The following is a 15392-nucleotide window of genomic DNA, read 5'->3' on the forward strand; positions in this document are numbered from 1 at the left end:
CCATGGCATCCAGTGGCAAAAGAACTTCAAGCGCAGCAATACATCGAAGACAGAAATAAGTATAAACAAGAACATTGCGTCAATTTCAGGTTTGTCTACGCAGATTTGTGTTTTATCGAAGCCTGGTTTTCAAACTCAAAAATTTACCCGAGCAATGTTGCGTTTTTAAATCGATTGTGGAAACAAATCGACGATTTACTTTAGTTCATGTTGCTTTTTAGACCGATTCTGGAATCCCTGTTTTGGATTAGAGATTGCACATGGTTAAGTGTGAAGACCAAATGTTGTATGATTGAACTGTAAAACGTGTTTCTAAACGCGCTTGTTGATGTTTGTTTTAGAAAATGTTTAACTCAGCTGAAACTTCAAAGATGGAATACGTATTGTCATAAAACCGAATGGATCGCAATTAAGTACGGAGAAGACGGAAGATGTCAACATTGTAAAAAAATTAGGACAACGGGTTTAACGTTAGATGGATTACGTTTGAAAAGGCAAAAACAAAAAGTTGACCGAAATGAGGAAACACGTTTAATACGTCTTTTTTACTATACTCGTAGATAATTATTCGATTGAACGTGTTTTTAAACGCGCTTCTTGATTGTTTTATTTTTAGAAATTGTTTGAATCAGTTGAAACAGCGAAGATGGAACATGTATTGTCATAAAACAGAATGGATTCCCGTGTATGCGAAGATACCTATGTGTTCCCAGTGTAAAAGAATTAGGACAACCCAGTTAACATTAGACGGTTTACGTTTAAAAAAGCAAAAGAAATTTGTTGATAAAAATGAAGAGGCGCGTTTAATTTGACGTTTTTACTATACGCAAATTCGTAGACGCTTAGAATTTATGTAAGTTTTGTTTTTATTCTCTTTAGAAAATGTTTGCGACAAATCAAGAATCGCCATTTCTGTAGATCAGCCCAATGGCTTTCTCTTAATCAAGGAAACTGTTCACAGTGTCTGAGAATTGCTGTTGAATGTTTGAGCGTGGAAGGTCAAATGAGACATGACCGTTATGAAAGAGTTAATTTTGAAAGGGAACGACGCAAAATCTTTAAGTTATATAGGGGTACGCAAATTTTAGAAAGGCGTCAGGTACTTGAACAAAGAGTGATGCAGTCTTTGGGTTTTGTTTAAGATTATCAAGATGACTTTGTTGGACCAGATTCATTAGGGATCTGATATGCTCCAGTTGGTAAATAAGAAAAAAGCGCTTTGAAAAGGACTTAGCCGACTAGCGGTTAAATACGTTCCTCTCATTGCATTTAGTAAGAAAGTTATTGTACCGTTTTACCGAAGGGAGGTAAAATGAAAATAAAGTTAAGTTTGTGTGTAATTTACTTGTGTCTTTGGGAAAAAGAGATGAACTGAGATCTGTCAAATGAACACTCAGGCTGGTAGGGGTTTTCTTAGAACTTAATGAACACTCAAGAAAAAGAAAAGATTAAAGCTGAATCAACCAAAATTTCTTAGAAAACGAACAAAGAGTAAAGCTGAATTAGCCAAAATTTCTTAGAAAACGAACAAAGAGTATAGCTGACTCAGCCAAAAATTAATTGGAAAAACGAACAAAGATTTATTATAGAGGGATCAGTTAAAAAATTAATTAGAAAAAGAACAAAGAGTATAGCTGACTAAGTTAAAATAGGTCATTAGGCAATCTTGGGCAACCTTGAACAACCTTGAATTGCTCATTAGAACGTTCTTTTTCCATTATGACTTAATGAAAAATGAAGCACGCGCTCCCAGCTAATTTAACTAAGTCACGTCTCTGAAAGCGTCATTCAGTTTTTACTGTCTTACTGTGCGGAGCTTATCCAAACGATCTTCAAAAACGTAACATGGATCCATACATACGCGCGCTTATAGAAAATGACGGTTTAGAAGAGATGTTAGCTGAAGAGCTAGAATGGACCGCTAGTCAAGGAGAGGCTCTGATGAATCCCGAGGACGACTTGGATCTGCTAGCCGCTTCCCGCCGAGCAGATCAGTACGGTGGAAATCGCCCATTTGCCGTGACTATGGAACGTATAGGCCCGATACGTCGATGGAGAGATGGGGTTGCTGTTCAACACGCTGTTCGCTCTCGCTTAATTCAGCTTCGCCCTCCTAATGGTGAATTGCAAGGAGAGGCCATTACTGAGGGCACGATTCAAGGCCTAAACGAATATGTCCGCGACCCCAGAAACGAACTGGGCCGTATTGAAGATTTGTCCATGTCCATGACAGTTCATCACAGTACAGGCACCCACACATGGACCAGCACCCGCCCTATTCCGTTAGAAGAGTGGCTTAATCGAAGTGAATACACTGAACATTGGTTAGATAAACTAGCCAAGCAATTAAACTCAGCTGAGAGTTTTGATGCATCCAGCGGCGAATTTTACATTGAACTGTTGTTCTTTAAAAATCGTCAACGTGGAAGCGGGTGTGAAGGCAAAAAAGGAAACCCCGGCAGTCTGTCGTATGAAGACATGCTCAAAAAGAAGAAATGTCTCATCACCATCAAGAATAAAGATGACCTTTGTGCTCCGCGGGCCCTTGTCACAGTCCAAGCCCTTGTGGATGAAAATCCGCAATATAAGACCATCAGATTAGGTCAGGGTCAGCAAGGTTATCTCGCCCATAAACTTTGTCAAGAAGCCAAGGGACCGTGTGGTACCGAAGAATTACAACAATTTCAAGATCATTTAGGTCCTCAAGGGTATCAAATCATTGTCTTTGAAGGACAACGTGGCATGATTTGGTTTAAAGATCATTCTTACAATGATGCCTCCAAAAAACTTTGTCTGCTCAAAGTAAAAAATCACTTTCACGGTCTGCGTAGCATTCCAGCGCTGTTAAACCGAAGCTATTATTGCCATCATTGCGAGAAAGGCTACAACGAAGAGACAGCCCAGAATCATAATTGTCGCGGCCAGAACTGTATCAGTTGCAGAAGAACGAACGGAGTGTGCCCTAATTTCGCTACCTATGTGACACCGGAAGTTTATTGCGATCAATGTAATAAAAAGTTTTACGGACAGAACTGTTATGACGCACACAAACAAGGAGCGAAAAGTGTTTGCAGTCGCTTTAAAAATTGTCACGAATGCTGCCAAGTGTACAAGTTCAATCCCAAAAAGAAACATCGCTGCCAACACGCCCTTTGCCGCAACTGTAAACAAGTCACTCATGTTAATCACTGTTGTTTTATTCAACCGATTGTGGACGAAGAAAAAACAGACTCATAAGAAGCAGACAACGAAATTATGATGGAGGCAGAGAACGAAGGAGAAATGCTAGAACCCATGGTTTGTGTCATGGACTTTGAATGCACAACGGATGAAATGAAAGAGTTTGAAGCAGTGCATGTTGGATGGAAGTATCTGGGCGAGAGGGATAGTTACCAGGAAGCGGGAACAGCTATGGATGTATTGCGTGACGCCAAAGCGAGAACTGTTGAGGACGGAAAAGAACGGAAAGTTTATGTGTACGCTCACAATATGCGTGGTTTCGATTCATCTTTTATTTTGCATGCTTTGTATGATCTTGGCTACCAGATTGTCAAAGCATTGAGTGTGGGTGCCAAGTATTTGTCGTTTGAGTGCGGTAACCTTATTTTTCGTGATTCTTTAAATTTTTTTAATATGGTGCTAGAGAAATTACCAGCGACCTTCAATTTGACGGAAACCCACAAAGGATTTTTCGCGTATTCGTGGATATGCGAGGACAAATATGGATACGTGGGCCTTTATCCACCAGCAGAGGACTACCATCCAGAAAGAATGTCCGAGAAACGCCGTAAACAGTTTTACGCATGGTACAAAGAAAAAGTGGAGAGCAATGCGGTGTTTGATTTTGACAAGGAAGTCTCTGCCTATTTGCATAGCGATGTTGAAGTCCTCGCACAGTCGTTGGAAGCATTCGGCCAAGAAATGTTTGAACTGACTGGAGTTAATCCAGTGATTAAATGCGTGACCATTGCGAGTACCGCCAATAAAGTATGGAGAAAGAACTTTCTCATTCGAGATCTCATTGCCCTTGAACCCAGAAACGGTTGGCGTCAAAACCAACAAAATCAGAGTGTGGAGGCTTACCAGTGGTTGGAGTTTGAAAATTCCAAGATTGGCGGCGGAATTCAGGTATGAATTTTTAGTTGCAGTAAAGTCTGCACATTTTAAATTTAACTTGCAGTGTTTTTCCGCATTTTTCAGTTTGCGAAATGATTTATACTGTGCAAACGTAGATGCACGCTACAAATCAAAAATTACAGTGTTTTGTATGAGAAATATGTGTAAAAAAGTCTGCACTTAAGAAAAATTATTTGCAGTGTTTTTCCGCATTTTTCAGTTTGCGAAATGTTTTATACAGTGCAATGGTCAATGCGCAGTCGAAATCAAAAATTATAATCTGCGGACCACCAAGGAAACAATAACAAATGTATATTTTTTTATTTTTCAGCATGTGCGAAACTCGCTCGATGGCGAAGCCCGTGTTTTAACACCAGCTCAGTCCTACAATGTGGATGGTTTTCACGCAGACAGCAATACTGTGTACAAGTACCAGGGATGCATTTTTCACGGCTGCAAACGATGTTTTTCTCTCCAGCGCCAAAAGAAGAGACATTGCCATCCGGACCGAACAGTCGAAGAAGTCTATCAAGCCACTTGCCTAAAGACCGCCATCCTCAGAGAGGCTGGCTACACTGTGATTGAAAAATGGGGCTGCGAGTTTGCCGAACAGAAAAAAACGGACCCAGAACTCCAATCCTTCCTGAAAAACTTTGAATTAGTGTCACCACTCGAGCCACGAGATGCCTTCTTTGGCGGACAAACTGGCGCCACAACCCTGTATGCCAAAGCCGCTGAGGGAGAAGAAATTTTGTATGTAGATTTCACTTCTCTGTACCCCTCAATCAACAAATATTGAACTTATCCTGTATGCTTTCCGGAAATTTATCTCAATCCTGCTGATCAGAACATTGACAATTACTTTGGTATCGCTCAAGTGGACATCCTTGCGCCTGAGCGACTTTTTCATCCCGTTCTACCCGTCAGAGAAGGAGGAAAACTCACGTTTCCGTTATGCAGAACCTGTGTTAAAGACGAAATGAGCAAACCGCTCCTCGAACGTAGTAATATGTGTGGTCACACTCGCGAGCAGCGAATGTTACATGGTACCTGGTGCACCCTAGAATTGCAGAAAGCCGTCGAGAAGGGGTACCAAATTATCAAGATCCATGAAGTCTGGCATTTTACACCAGAGAACCGCTGCACTGGTCTGTTTGCCGATTATGTGAACACCTGGCTGAAGCTAAAACAGGAGAGCGCTGGTTGGCCCGCAGGTGTTGAAACCCCAGAACAGAAAGCTGCCTATATCCGAGACTACAAGAAACACGAGGGGATTAAACTGGAGCATGTCACAGAAAATCCGGGCCGAAAATCGATTGCGAAGATGCTTTTGAACAGGTGACTGGTTATGTTAAAATCTTTCACGATGAAAAATGTCTTAGTTACAGTAAAAGTCTGCACATTTTAAATTTAACTTGCAGTGTTTTTCCGCATTTTTCAGTTTGCGAAATGATTTATACTGCGCAAACGTAGATGCACGCTACAAATCAAAAATTACAGTGTTTTGTATGAGAAATATGTGTAAAAGTCTGCACTTAAGAAAAATTATTTGCAGTGTTTTTCCGCATTTTTCAGTTTGCGAAATGTTTTATACAGTGCAATGGTCAATGCGCAGTCGAAATCAAAAATTATAATCTGCGGACCACCAAGGAAACAATAACAAATGTATATTTTTTATTCTATCTTTCAGTTTATGGGGCAAATTTGGCGAACGTCAAAATAAACCGATGACCCATTGCATCACGCAGCCTGCTCATTTGTTCAGGATCCTGGATGACAAAACCTTTGAAATTTCTGCCATACGTATCTGTTCCCAAGACGTGATGGAAATCGTCACTACCACCGCGGAAGAAGAATATGAACGGAGCTTTAAAACAAACGTGTTCGTCGCGGCCTTCACGACATCTCTGGCTCGCCTTAAGCTGTATGAAGCCCTTGATTTTTTAGGTGACCGAGCTTTGTATTACGATACAGACTCGGTCATCTACAAAACCAAACCTGGTCAGGAAAAACTGCCACTGGGTCCATACCTCGGACAGTTTACAGATGAACTTGGCGGTGACTTTATCGTGGAATTTTGCAGTGGTGGTGCCAAGAATTACGGCTATCTTACCAAGAAAGGCAAAGTGGAATGTAAGGTACGCGGGTTCACCCTTAATTATGAGACACTCCAGATTCTCAATTACTACACAATGCGGGATAATATCCTGAGAGAATTGAATCAGCCCCTGCAGCAGCGGCGAGAAATGGCCATTACGATTCCTGATTTCTTTGCCTGAGATCAAACAACCAAGAAAATCAAACTCACCGAACGAGTGAAAAAGTACGGTTTGGTCTTTGACAAACGAGTCATTGATCCTGGGACTCGCGTATCTACACCCTACGGATACAACTGGTTCGGTGGAGAAGTCGAACTTTTACTTTCATTGTAAATAGTTTTTTCTTTAGTGAAGTAAGGTTTGCATGGTGGCGCCAACTTCGTTCATTGTACATAGTTTTTTTCTGGATTTTTTCTTAAGTGAAGTAAGGTTTGCATGGTGGCGCCAACTTCTTTGATATTTGCATGCTTTTTAACTTTTTGAGATTAAATTAGGAGTAGGGTTTGTAACATTTCATCGAAGGGAGGTGAAATGGCTAGTAAACTAAGTTCGCGACAGAAATTATTGGTGCGGTCTCTGTTAGTATAAATAGAGGGGACATGGATGGATAAGTTACTTTTCGGAAAATGTCGAACATTTACCTGACCCTCGTAAGCGATGTCACCCAAAATTACGCGAGTAATGTGGCAAATCAGTTTAAAGTCAAACCTGGGTTAAGATTACACGGGGAAGGATGGAAAGTCTCAATTGCTTCGGCAATTTTGCCTAAAATGTCTCTATTTAAAGACGTGCAGAGTGCCGATGTGAATTTAATGGAATTATGGGCTGAGACTGAAAAAGCAAATCAATCCGGTGTGTCGCAAAAAGGCTATATCAGTGCAAGTGATTTACGTGAATGGGAAAAAGCAGGCGCCTGTCATGAAGGGGTGGATTTTTTTAATACAGTGAAACATAGAATAGAAGAAACAGCGCACGCTAGTTTGGATGATGGTTTTAAGTTTAGTTCAGCCCGTTGGCATACATTAGTGTGGAATAAAGACGGGGTGCAACCGGAACTCGTCTTAACTCATAGCCACACGGACAATTCAATTTATATCTACAAACCGTTGGCGGAAACATTGCATTGGATAAATACCAAGTCTAATCAAGCCGATAGCATGGGACCAAATTTGGTACATAGCTACCCCAATCACACTAAAGGAGCCAGTTCCTTGGAGACGGGAAAACCCACCCAAATACTTGGCAATTGGCTTCATTTAAGTACTCTCTCCGATTGGCGTTTTATTAACCTCAATCAAAGTTTTGAAGATGCCTTAAACCTCTACCCCAGGCCCCTGGAAGTCTCAGCCAAAGTGACCGCTAACAGCGTGACCGTCACGCAGTCACTGGGTCAAGTGTACTACGCGCCTCAAGGAAGAGAACGCTATGTGTTTTCACCCACCCGAGAAAACTTTTACGAGGTACAAGACAATCATTGGGAAGAGGTTGAAATCACGCTCAAAGAATTAAATGGCAATCTAGTTGAATTTCAATCAGATAGTCAATGTGTGTATCAGTTACATTTTACCAAGAATTAAAACAAAACACTTTTAATGTAAACAAAATTTAATCAGCAATAAAGAAAAAAAAAAGTTACAGCTTAAGTTTGCGTTTTGTCTGGATAATGGCTTTGACGATCCGTTCTTGTTTGGTTTTCTTCCCTGGGAGGTTTTTAATAGCGCATATCATTTTATCGTCCGCTTTCCACTTGTCCTTTAAACTTTTCGCTTTGGAATAATCGATGTCATGGATTTTCGCTAATTCGTCTAATCTATTGACGCCTCGGTCACCCTTCTTCAGTCTTTGTTGAAGCCGGGTCCCTGGACCAAGGTAACTTGCTTTAGGCCAATGAAACTCTTTGCCTGTTTTTTCAATTAATTTTTGAATATCCAACGCAGCCCCACGCTGACCGCGCTTTTTTCCCTTTTGCGGTCTTTTTCTGCGAGCCTTCCTTTTACCAATCCTTGCCATCTAATCGTCTTTTTGCTGGTGTCCCAAACGGTTTCCAGCCTGGAGCAGTTGCGAGTTTCTTTAAGGCCCTTTCTGTAGCCCTTTTTGATGCCTCGTTAATTTTTTTTTCAATACTCTCCCGAGCTTTTTTCCAAGGGGATTTAGCAGCAAAGCCTTCTTCTTCTTCTGCTGTACTAAAAACACTGGAAGGAGGGGAAGGAGTCTTTTTCTTTTTAGGGGTCTTGTAACCAGATGAAGGAGTCTTTTTAGGGGTCTTGGGTAACAACCGCTTTGCTTTGGATTCGGTCTTAAAGGTCAACTTGGCTTTTTTACTGGTGGCGGGAGTTTGTTTAACTACAGGTGTTTGTAACACTGAATGAGGGGTCACTGGTTCTGCTTTCCTTTTTATAGCTTTACTGATTTTTGAAATGTTCCCCATAAATTGCTGTAATGGACCAACCGCTAAATTTCCCTCCTCATCATCGCTATCGGAAACATCCTGCCCTATCCCGCGCGTTGCTCCTGGCTGACGAATTTTCTTAACCCATTTTTGTAATTCTCGGTTCACGGATTTCAAACGGGGTTCTTTCCAAGTATCTGGCGCAGGACTCTCCAGCAAAAGTTCTTTTTGAGCGGCTAAACTAGCAGCTTTGGTTAAGCGGCTATCGTCTAAAAGATTAGATTTGTATTTATCCCGCAAACGTAAAAATTTCACAGAGTTTTCAATCAGTGTGGATGAAATACCGTCCATGATGGCAAATGAACATCCTAGTCAAGCCATGCGCTTATATCTGTTTGGGTCTGCATCTCCCTTTGAGTTTTTGTTGAAACTCTTTGATCGTTTGTGCAATGAGAAGCACATAATCTAATATGCATAGGAGTCGTTGTAACACTTTACGTTTCATGACTTAATAACGATAATGTTTTTTAGCGCAGTGATAGCAGCGATTTAATTCTTTCCACGCACCGGCTCCTATTTGTGTAGTCATCAGATGTTTGCGCCTTTTTATACTCTGACGAGGATTCGCAATGACTCGGAGAGATTGACGATAGGGTTTTAAACGACTGACAGTCTTTCTACCAGGTCGTACAGCCCCACGCAACGTGTTCATCACCAGTTCACTCACTGCATTAATTTGATCCGCATTCGCATAACGTAATTTTTGCTGACGTTTATTTTGATTTGCTTCTTTTAAGACATCTCTTAAGAAATGACTCTGTCTTGTCATTCGCCCCGTCATGATGTTTATTTTTTCATTCGTTTACGCCTCCTTTTATACTTCTTTTTCTCTAAAGCTCGTAACGCTTTCCGAGTGCCATACATACATACATACATACATACTTTATTGACTTTCCCAAGGGGCTTTTCAAAGACAATACATGATCCTATTTACAATTAAGAAATGTTTTAAAATATATATAAAATTACAATTCTTTAAGTAATTTAGTACGTAAACGAGTTTTAAAAACATCAATCGAGTTACACAGTTTAAAGGAATTGTCTAGGGAGTTCCATAAGTTCACAGTTCTATAGAAAAATGTTCTCTGACCGGCAGCTGTTCTAAAAAAGGGAATTTGTAAAAGCTGTGAATTTCTGGTGCTACGTCGGCTAACCTCTGCTCGCTTTATGAATTTTGATGTAAGGTATTCAGGGGCTTGACCGGTCATACATTTAAAAGCCATTGTAGCGTTCCGGTAATAAAGCTGACTGGGAACTGAAAGCCAATTTAGCTCCTTGCGAATTGGTGTAACATGGTCAAATTTACGCGCGCCGCTAACAATGCGGCATGCGAAGTTCTGCACTGCCTGTAACTTGTTGACATTACATTTTGAGGTATTTGACCAAACATTGGAGCAATAAAATAACCTGCTAAAAACTAAGGAATTAATAATCATCAAAAGTGTACGTTTGTCGAAGACATGCTTGACACGGTTTATCTGGCCAAGGCGGGACATGCACGAGGAAGCGGTTTTAATTATATGTTCATCGTAAGTTAAATTAGAATCCAAAGTCACACCAAGGTCTTTGGCGGTGTCTGTAGGGACAATGTCCTTACCCATAAAGGAAAGGTAACGAAATTGGAATTTTGCACGCATCTGCCTGCTGCCAAATATCATCAACTTGGTTTTGCCAGGGTTTAGTAACAATTGATTGTTGGAACACCATTCCCCTATTTTAAACAGGTCGTCTTCCAAATCAGCAATTGCGTCCAGGTTGGCTTTAAGCTCGAAGGAAGTAATGAGTTTCGTGTCATCTACATAACTCTGGGTGCTGCATTTCTGTGGGATCAATGGAAGATCGTTCGTATATATGCTAAAAAGAAGTGGGCCCAAGATGCTTCCTTGAGGAACGCCACTGGTCACAGACAAAGGCTCAGATAGCGTTGAATAGATTCGTACTACTTGTGACCTGTTGCTTAGGTAACTACGAAACCATTGGAGAGTGTCACTGGAAATTCCGACATCTTGCAATTTTAAAATTAACGTGTCATGATTGACACTATCAAAGGCTTTGCTCATATCTAATAGTACAACTGCCGTTAACTTCTTTTTATCGATGGCGTTAAGAATTGTGTCTGTTGTTTCAATGACAGATGTTTCACAAGAGTGCCATCTCTTGTTACCGCTTTGACTCTTTGATAGGGTGTCATTTGATTGCAGATACGAGGTGAGTTGATTATGTACTACCCTTTCGCAAACCTTCGATAAAACTGGTAGAAGTGAGATGGGTCTATTGTTGTTTGCCTGTTCATGGTCGCCCTCCTTTAGGATGGGTGTAACCTCGGCTGTTTTCCATTTTGATGGAAAAACACAGTTTTGAAAGGATGCATTAACGATAGACGTTATTGGGTGAACAATTGGATTAAGACAGTCTTTGATGACACGGATCGGAATTTTATCTATCCCGGGGGCCTTGTTTGAAGGCATCGCTGCTATTATACGCTCTACTTGTTTATAATCAACGGTACTAAGTGTGAACTGGTCAGAGGAAGCGTATTGTCTCGGCACGAAATAATTCTGATTAAGTGTTAAGTTGCATTCATTAGCCAGGGACGTAATTTTGTCAACAGTGCTCTGACCAACAGATACGAAGAACTGGTTAAATTCGTCTGCAACAGATTTGACGCTCTTACTAAATGTTCGCTGAGATGTAGATTTATTGGGGACACACTGGCGGATTGCTTTCCAGATATTATTGGTGTTATTTGGGTTCCTTTGGATTTGTTCAGCATAATTAGCCGCCGCGCCTAAACCACCTAAAGCAACGGCTTTTCCACCACTCACTAAGGCTGGAATAGCTGCTGCTAACAGAGGAGCAATACCACCTCTCTGTCTTCCTACACCAGGTCTACCTTTTCTTCTTTTTCCTTTTTGTTTCATGATGACGAATGCGTTGGTTTGAGATAGAACGGCTATTTATATCTTCGTCAAAGGTATGAACGCGTGTTGTTCCCTCTGCTTTTGTTAAATGACTCCAAATGCGAAAACAGTCATCCGAGGCAGGATGTAAATCCAACATAAAGTAACCAAAAGGACGGGCTGTTAGCTTTAAAAACAATTTGAGTACTTGACGCCATTTTTCAGGGTACACTTGAAGCAGTAAATGTCGAATGCCTGTCTTATCCCTGGGTGATTTAAAACAAATCACATAGTGTGCATTGCGGTTAATAGTTTTCACAAACTTGCGCGGGGGAAAGAGATCTTGTGTAATATAAAGAGCGGTAATGCCTCGATGGTGAGAATCTTTCGTAAATAAATCCAAGACGCGTTTATCACTCCCTGATTCTTCCATTAAATCATCCAAAATGAGTATGCATGATGTTCAGGTTTAAACCATTTAACAAGAGCCCCTTCGGGAGGAAGTCCTTTGTAAAAATTAACGTGTTTTTTCATGCGATCAAATCGGGGTTGCCATCGATCATAACAATATACCACTTTTTTCGGAGGAGGGTCAAACAGTGTTTTTTCTTTGAGTAATTTTTCCACTAATTCGCTTTTCCCACTACCTGAGGGACCTGCTACAATCACACTAGAGGGTTGTCGAATCATTTTCGCCGTCTGTAATGTTGTACGTTATCTTTTATACCTTTCAGCGCTTGTTTCCCTAAAAAGGCCCCTAATTTGATAAAACTAGGCGAAGGACCAGACAACCCCATGGCTACCCCTTCGGCAATTTTATCCACAAGACGTGGTTTTCGCCTAAATCTCGCACCCCCTTTTTGACTTTTTCGTTTTATGACTCGACGCTTTCGCTTTCGGGCCATAGTTGTTGATACATCCGCAGTGAGTTCAACTGAGTGAGGATTAGTATCTGATCTTTCAAATGCGTTTCACCTATTCCTTTTATATGATTTTTTAAGTCCCACCACAACTGAGCTTGCACTAAACATCGTACAAATTGCCAATGATACCCATCCCACAGATCTGCTGGATCCAGACAGAGTTTGATCCATTCTTGTTTGTGATCTTTCCAATAAGACCATTCTTTTTCTAACAGGGCATCGAGCACTTTTTGAACATCCCCCCGTAATATCATGATAAAAATGACACAGTCAGAAGTAACACACACACAATTTTATTAATGAATGAAAAAAGAAGAACGGTTTACATTACATTGCTCATACTCTGTCAGCTCTGTTTTAATGAGACGCTGCAGTTGGTCTGCGACTCGCCTATCATTTAACACTAAATTATTGGAATGCCACTGAGCTAAAAAATCTTGAAAAGAGGCATGTCTGGCTTTTGCTTTTAAAAAGAAAAGGGCATAATGCCCACACGTAAAACTATCCATGGCTTGTAAAGTCTGATCACTGCTAATGATTTCTTTCCACTGGCTCAACCAAGCTTGTAAGGTAGGATTTTTGTAGGTAGAAAGAGGTAACCTAAAACTGTCAAAGACTTCACATGTAGTTCCTTCGGTCCAAAGGGCTAACCAATGTTCACCCGGTTAACTAGCTGGATCTGTGTTAACAATGTAAGCATTCACTCGTTTCTTAGACATGGGAGGTAATTGATCTGCTGGAAACACGCCACGAAAATAGGGTCGTAATTCGCGATCGTCTTCTGCTAAGTATTTGAGGACTGTATCACTGAGAGGTACGAACTCCATCCTAGCTGTTGATGGAATAAAGAATACCTCCCCACTGGTCTATTTCATAGACATTTTCGTACTCACTCCAAATTACCACGGTCACGTTGTGACCTACATTGGCTCTGAAGTCAATTTCATAACTGACATTCCCCGTGAGTTTAGGATTTCTATAGCTAGGATCATCCGCATCCCCAGGAGCATTGTTAAACATGAACAAGGTACAATTGTTGCCTTGTCCCCAGTCGCTTGGGAGCAGCATGGGTACCCTGTGTTGCTTGTAAGCGCCTGATGCTGTGAGGAAGCGATCATAGCCTACTAAATCTTCTGCTTTGGAATTGCCTGTTAGTTCCAAGGCTCTATACGGGTATTATTCGCCGTCAATTCGTTGTCGAACTCTGGTGACACCAAACTTTTCATAGGCATAAGGGTAATACTTCAGACTTCCATTGTAATTCGTGGAATTCATGAGTCCGATAATGACTTTGACAGGAACCTTGTTCAAGAAGACATTGTCCTGAGACCAACGAGTGCTGTTTCCATCGAACGAATACGTTCGGATTTCACTTCGAACTACAGGGTAGCGGACTTTTTTGGTTTTACTCAAACTTCTTTCTTTTTGTAGCCTGGAATACACAGAGGCATTGAGAGTGACTTTTTTCATCCATAGAGTGACAAACAAATCATTGTCTCCCAGTGTTGGAATCTTTTTGTTGACAGTCGTAGTCGTGTCTGGGGTACCAAACAGAAACATGTTGCTGTCGTTCAAATACAATTCCAAATCAATCTGCACGTTAGGAACCAAACATTTGCCTGTTTTGAACACCGCGATGTGGGGTTTGATGATAAAGGTATGATACGCTTTGCCGAGTAAGCGACTGGTGAGTGCTTTCAAGCCTGTTTTTCCACTCCAGTCGTTGGGGTTGGGTTTATCATTAGTGCCTGCATTGGTAGGGGTTAATTCTTCAAGGACATTGAGTTCAGTCACCCATCCTTGAGCTGCCAAGGTCGTTTCTCCTTCTTGGCGATTAAAATTCTGTAGGGTTTCTAGGTAAGCTTTCTGGTGATAGGCATTGCTTTGTTCTGTCATCAACACTCCATTGAAAGACACATTCATTTGATTAAAGAGAGAATGACCAAAATTGTTGACGCAATAGACATATTTGGTGTCATTACCATCCGAAGCCCCTGTTTCATCATTTGAAAGTCCTCCTGTCCCTGTGGTGTTCATACGCACTTTGATTTCTAGTTTGGTTTCATTCAAATCATAATAATCATCCCCTGCCGGTACAGTAAAAAGAATAGGACGTGTTCCAGTATTAGCTGGTTTGAAAGGAATCCACCGTTTGGCTTCATACCTATAGTCAATGTTGGGAATGTCAAACAGATTCAGCGACATGTTGACGGACTGATAGCTTAACGTCGTCTGCGTCGTCTATTTATACGTTTCTGTCCTTTGTTTTTCCAAGGGTAGATGACTGGATGCACTTTCCCTTTCCCTTTTGAGTCCTCTTTTTAAAACGTCTCCTGAACCTTTTAAGGCTTCGGAGGCTGACGCCCCTTTTTCATAAGCATGTAATCCGTGTCCAATCGAGCGAACTACACTCGGCCCTGCTAATTTTACCAATTCTTGCATAAAACCACTCCCGTACATAGTGGGGGTATGATAACGCGTCAGCGATCCTCCTAACATGTTGTTTGCTGTAGTTGTGATGTTTCCATAATACGGTGTCTCTTTTATACTTGTTGAAAACCAAGGGTAATGATGGTTTTGCCTGGGGATAAGACCAACAAGGACCCATCTGGTGTAGCCAACGACACTTCAATGCTTTCCATGTGTTGATTTCGAACTCGAATCCATTCACGATGGTAAGGTTCTATGGTCGCTCTCCCTTCTCCTTTTCTTTCTAATTCCACTTTTCTTAACAGCGAATGTCGTTGTGATCCTACAATGGTGGATTCTACAGCATCGCAATAAATCATGACCGTTTGTTTTACGGTTCCCACATGCGTATTAAACAGGACATTCAGATTTTGAAAATGCCAATCCACAGTACGCGTGAGATATAGATACGATTGACCATTCTCTTGTTTGACTT

General features: G+C 41.1%; 2 protein-coding genes across 2 annotated transcripts; one reads left to right on the top strand and one right to left on the bottom strand.

Moving 5' to 3' along the window:
- Positions 1 to 3258: 3258 nt before the first annotated feature.
- LOC140934319 (uncharacterized) lies at positions 3259 to 6395 on the top strand. The gene is made up of 4 exons (XM_073383965.1): positions 3259 to 4128; positions 4448 to 4873; positions 4964 to 5454; positions 5807 to 6395. The coding sequence occupies exons 1-4, from the start codon at positions 3259 to 3261 to the stop codon at positions 6393 to 6395; spliced, it is 2376 nt and encodes a 791-aa protein (XP_073240066.1).
- Positions 6396 to 13663: 7268 nt separating this feature from the next.
- On the bottom strand, positions 13664 to 14692 carry LOC140934321 (uncharacterized protein F54H12.2-like). The gene has a single exon (XM_073383966.1). It carries the CDS (start codon positions 14690 to 14692, stop codon positions 13664 to 13666), a length of 1029 nt encoding a protein of 342 aa, XP_073240067.1.
- Positions 14693 to 15392: the final 700 nt, after the last annotated feature.

This window comes from Porites lutea, chromosome 4 (assembly GCF_958299795.1).
Source record: "Porites lutea chromosome 4, jaPorLute2.1, whole genome shotgun sequence".
Taxonomy (NCBI): domain Eukaryota; kingdom Metazoa; phylum Cnidaria; class Anthozoa; order Scleractinia; family Poritidae; genus Porites; species Porites lutea.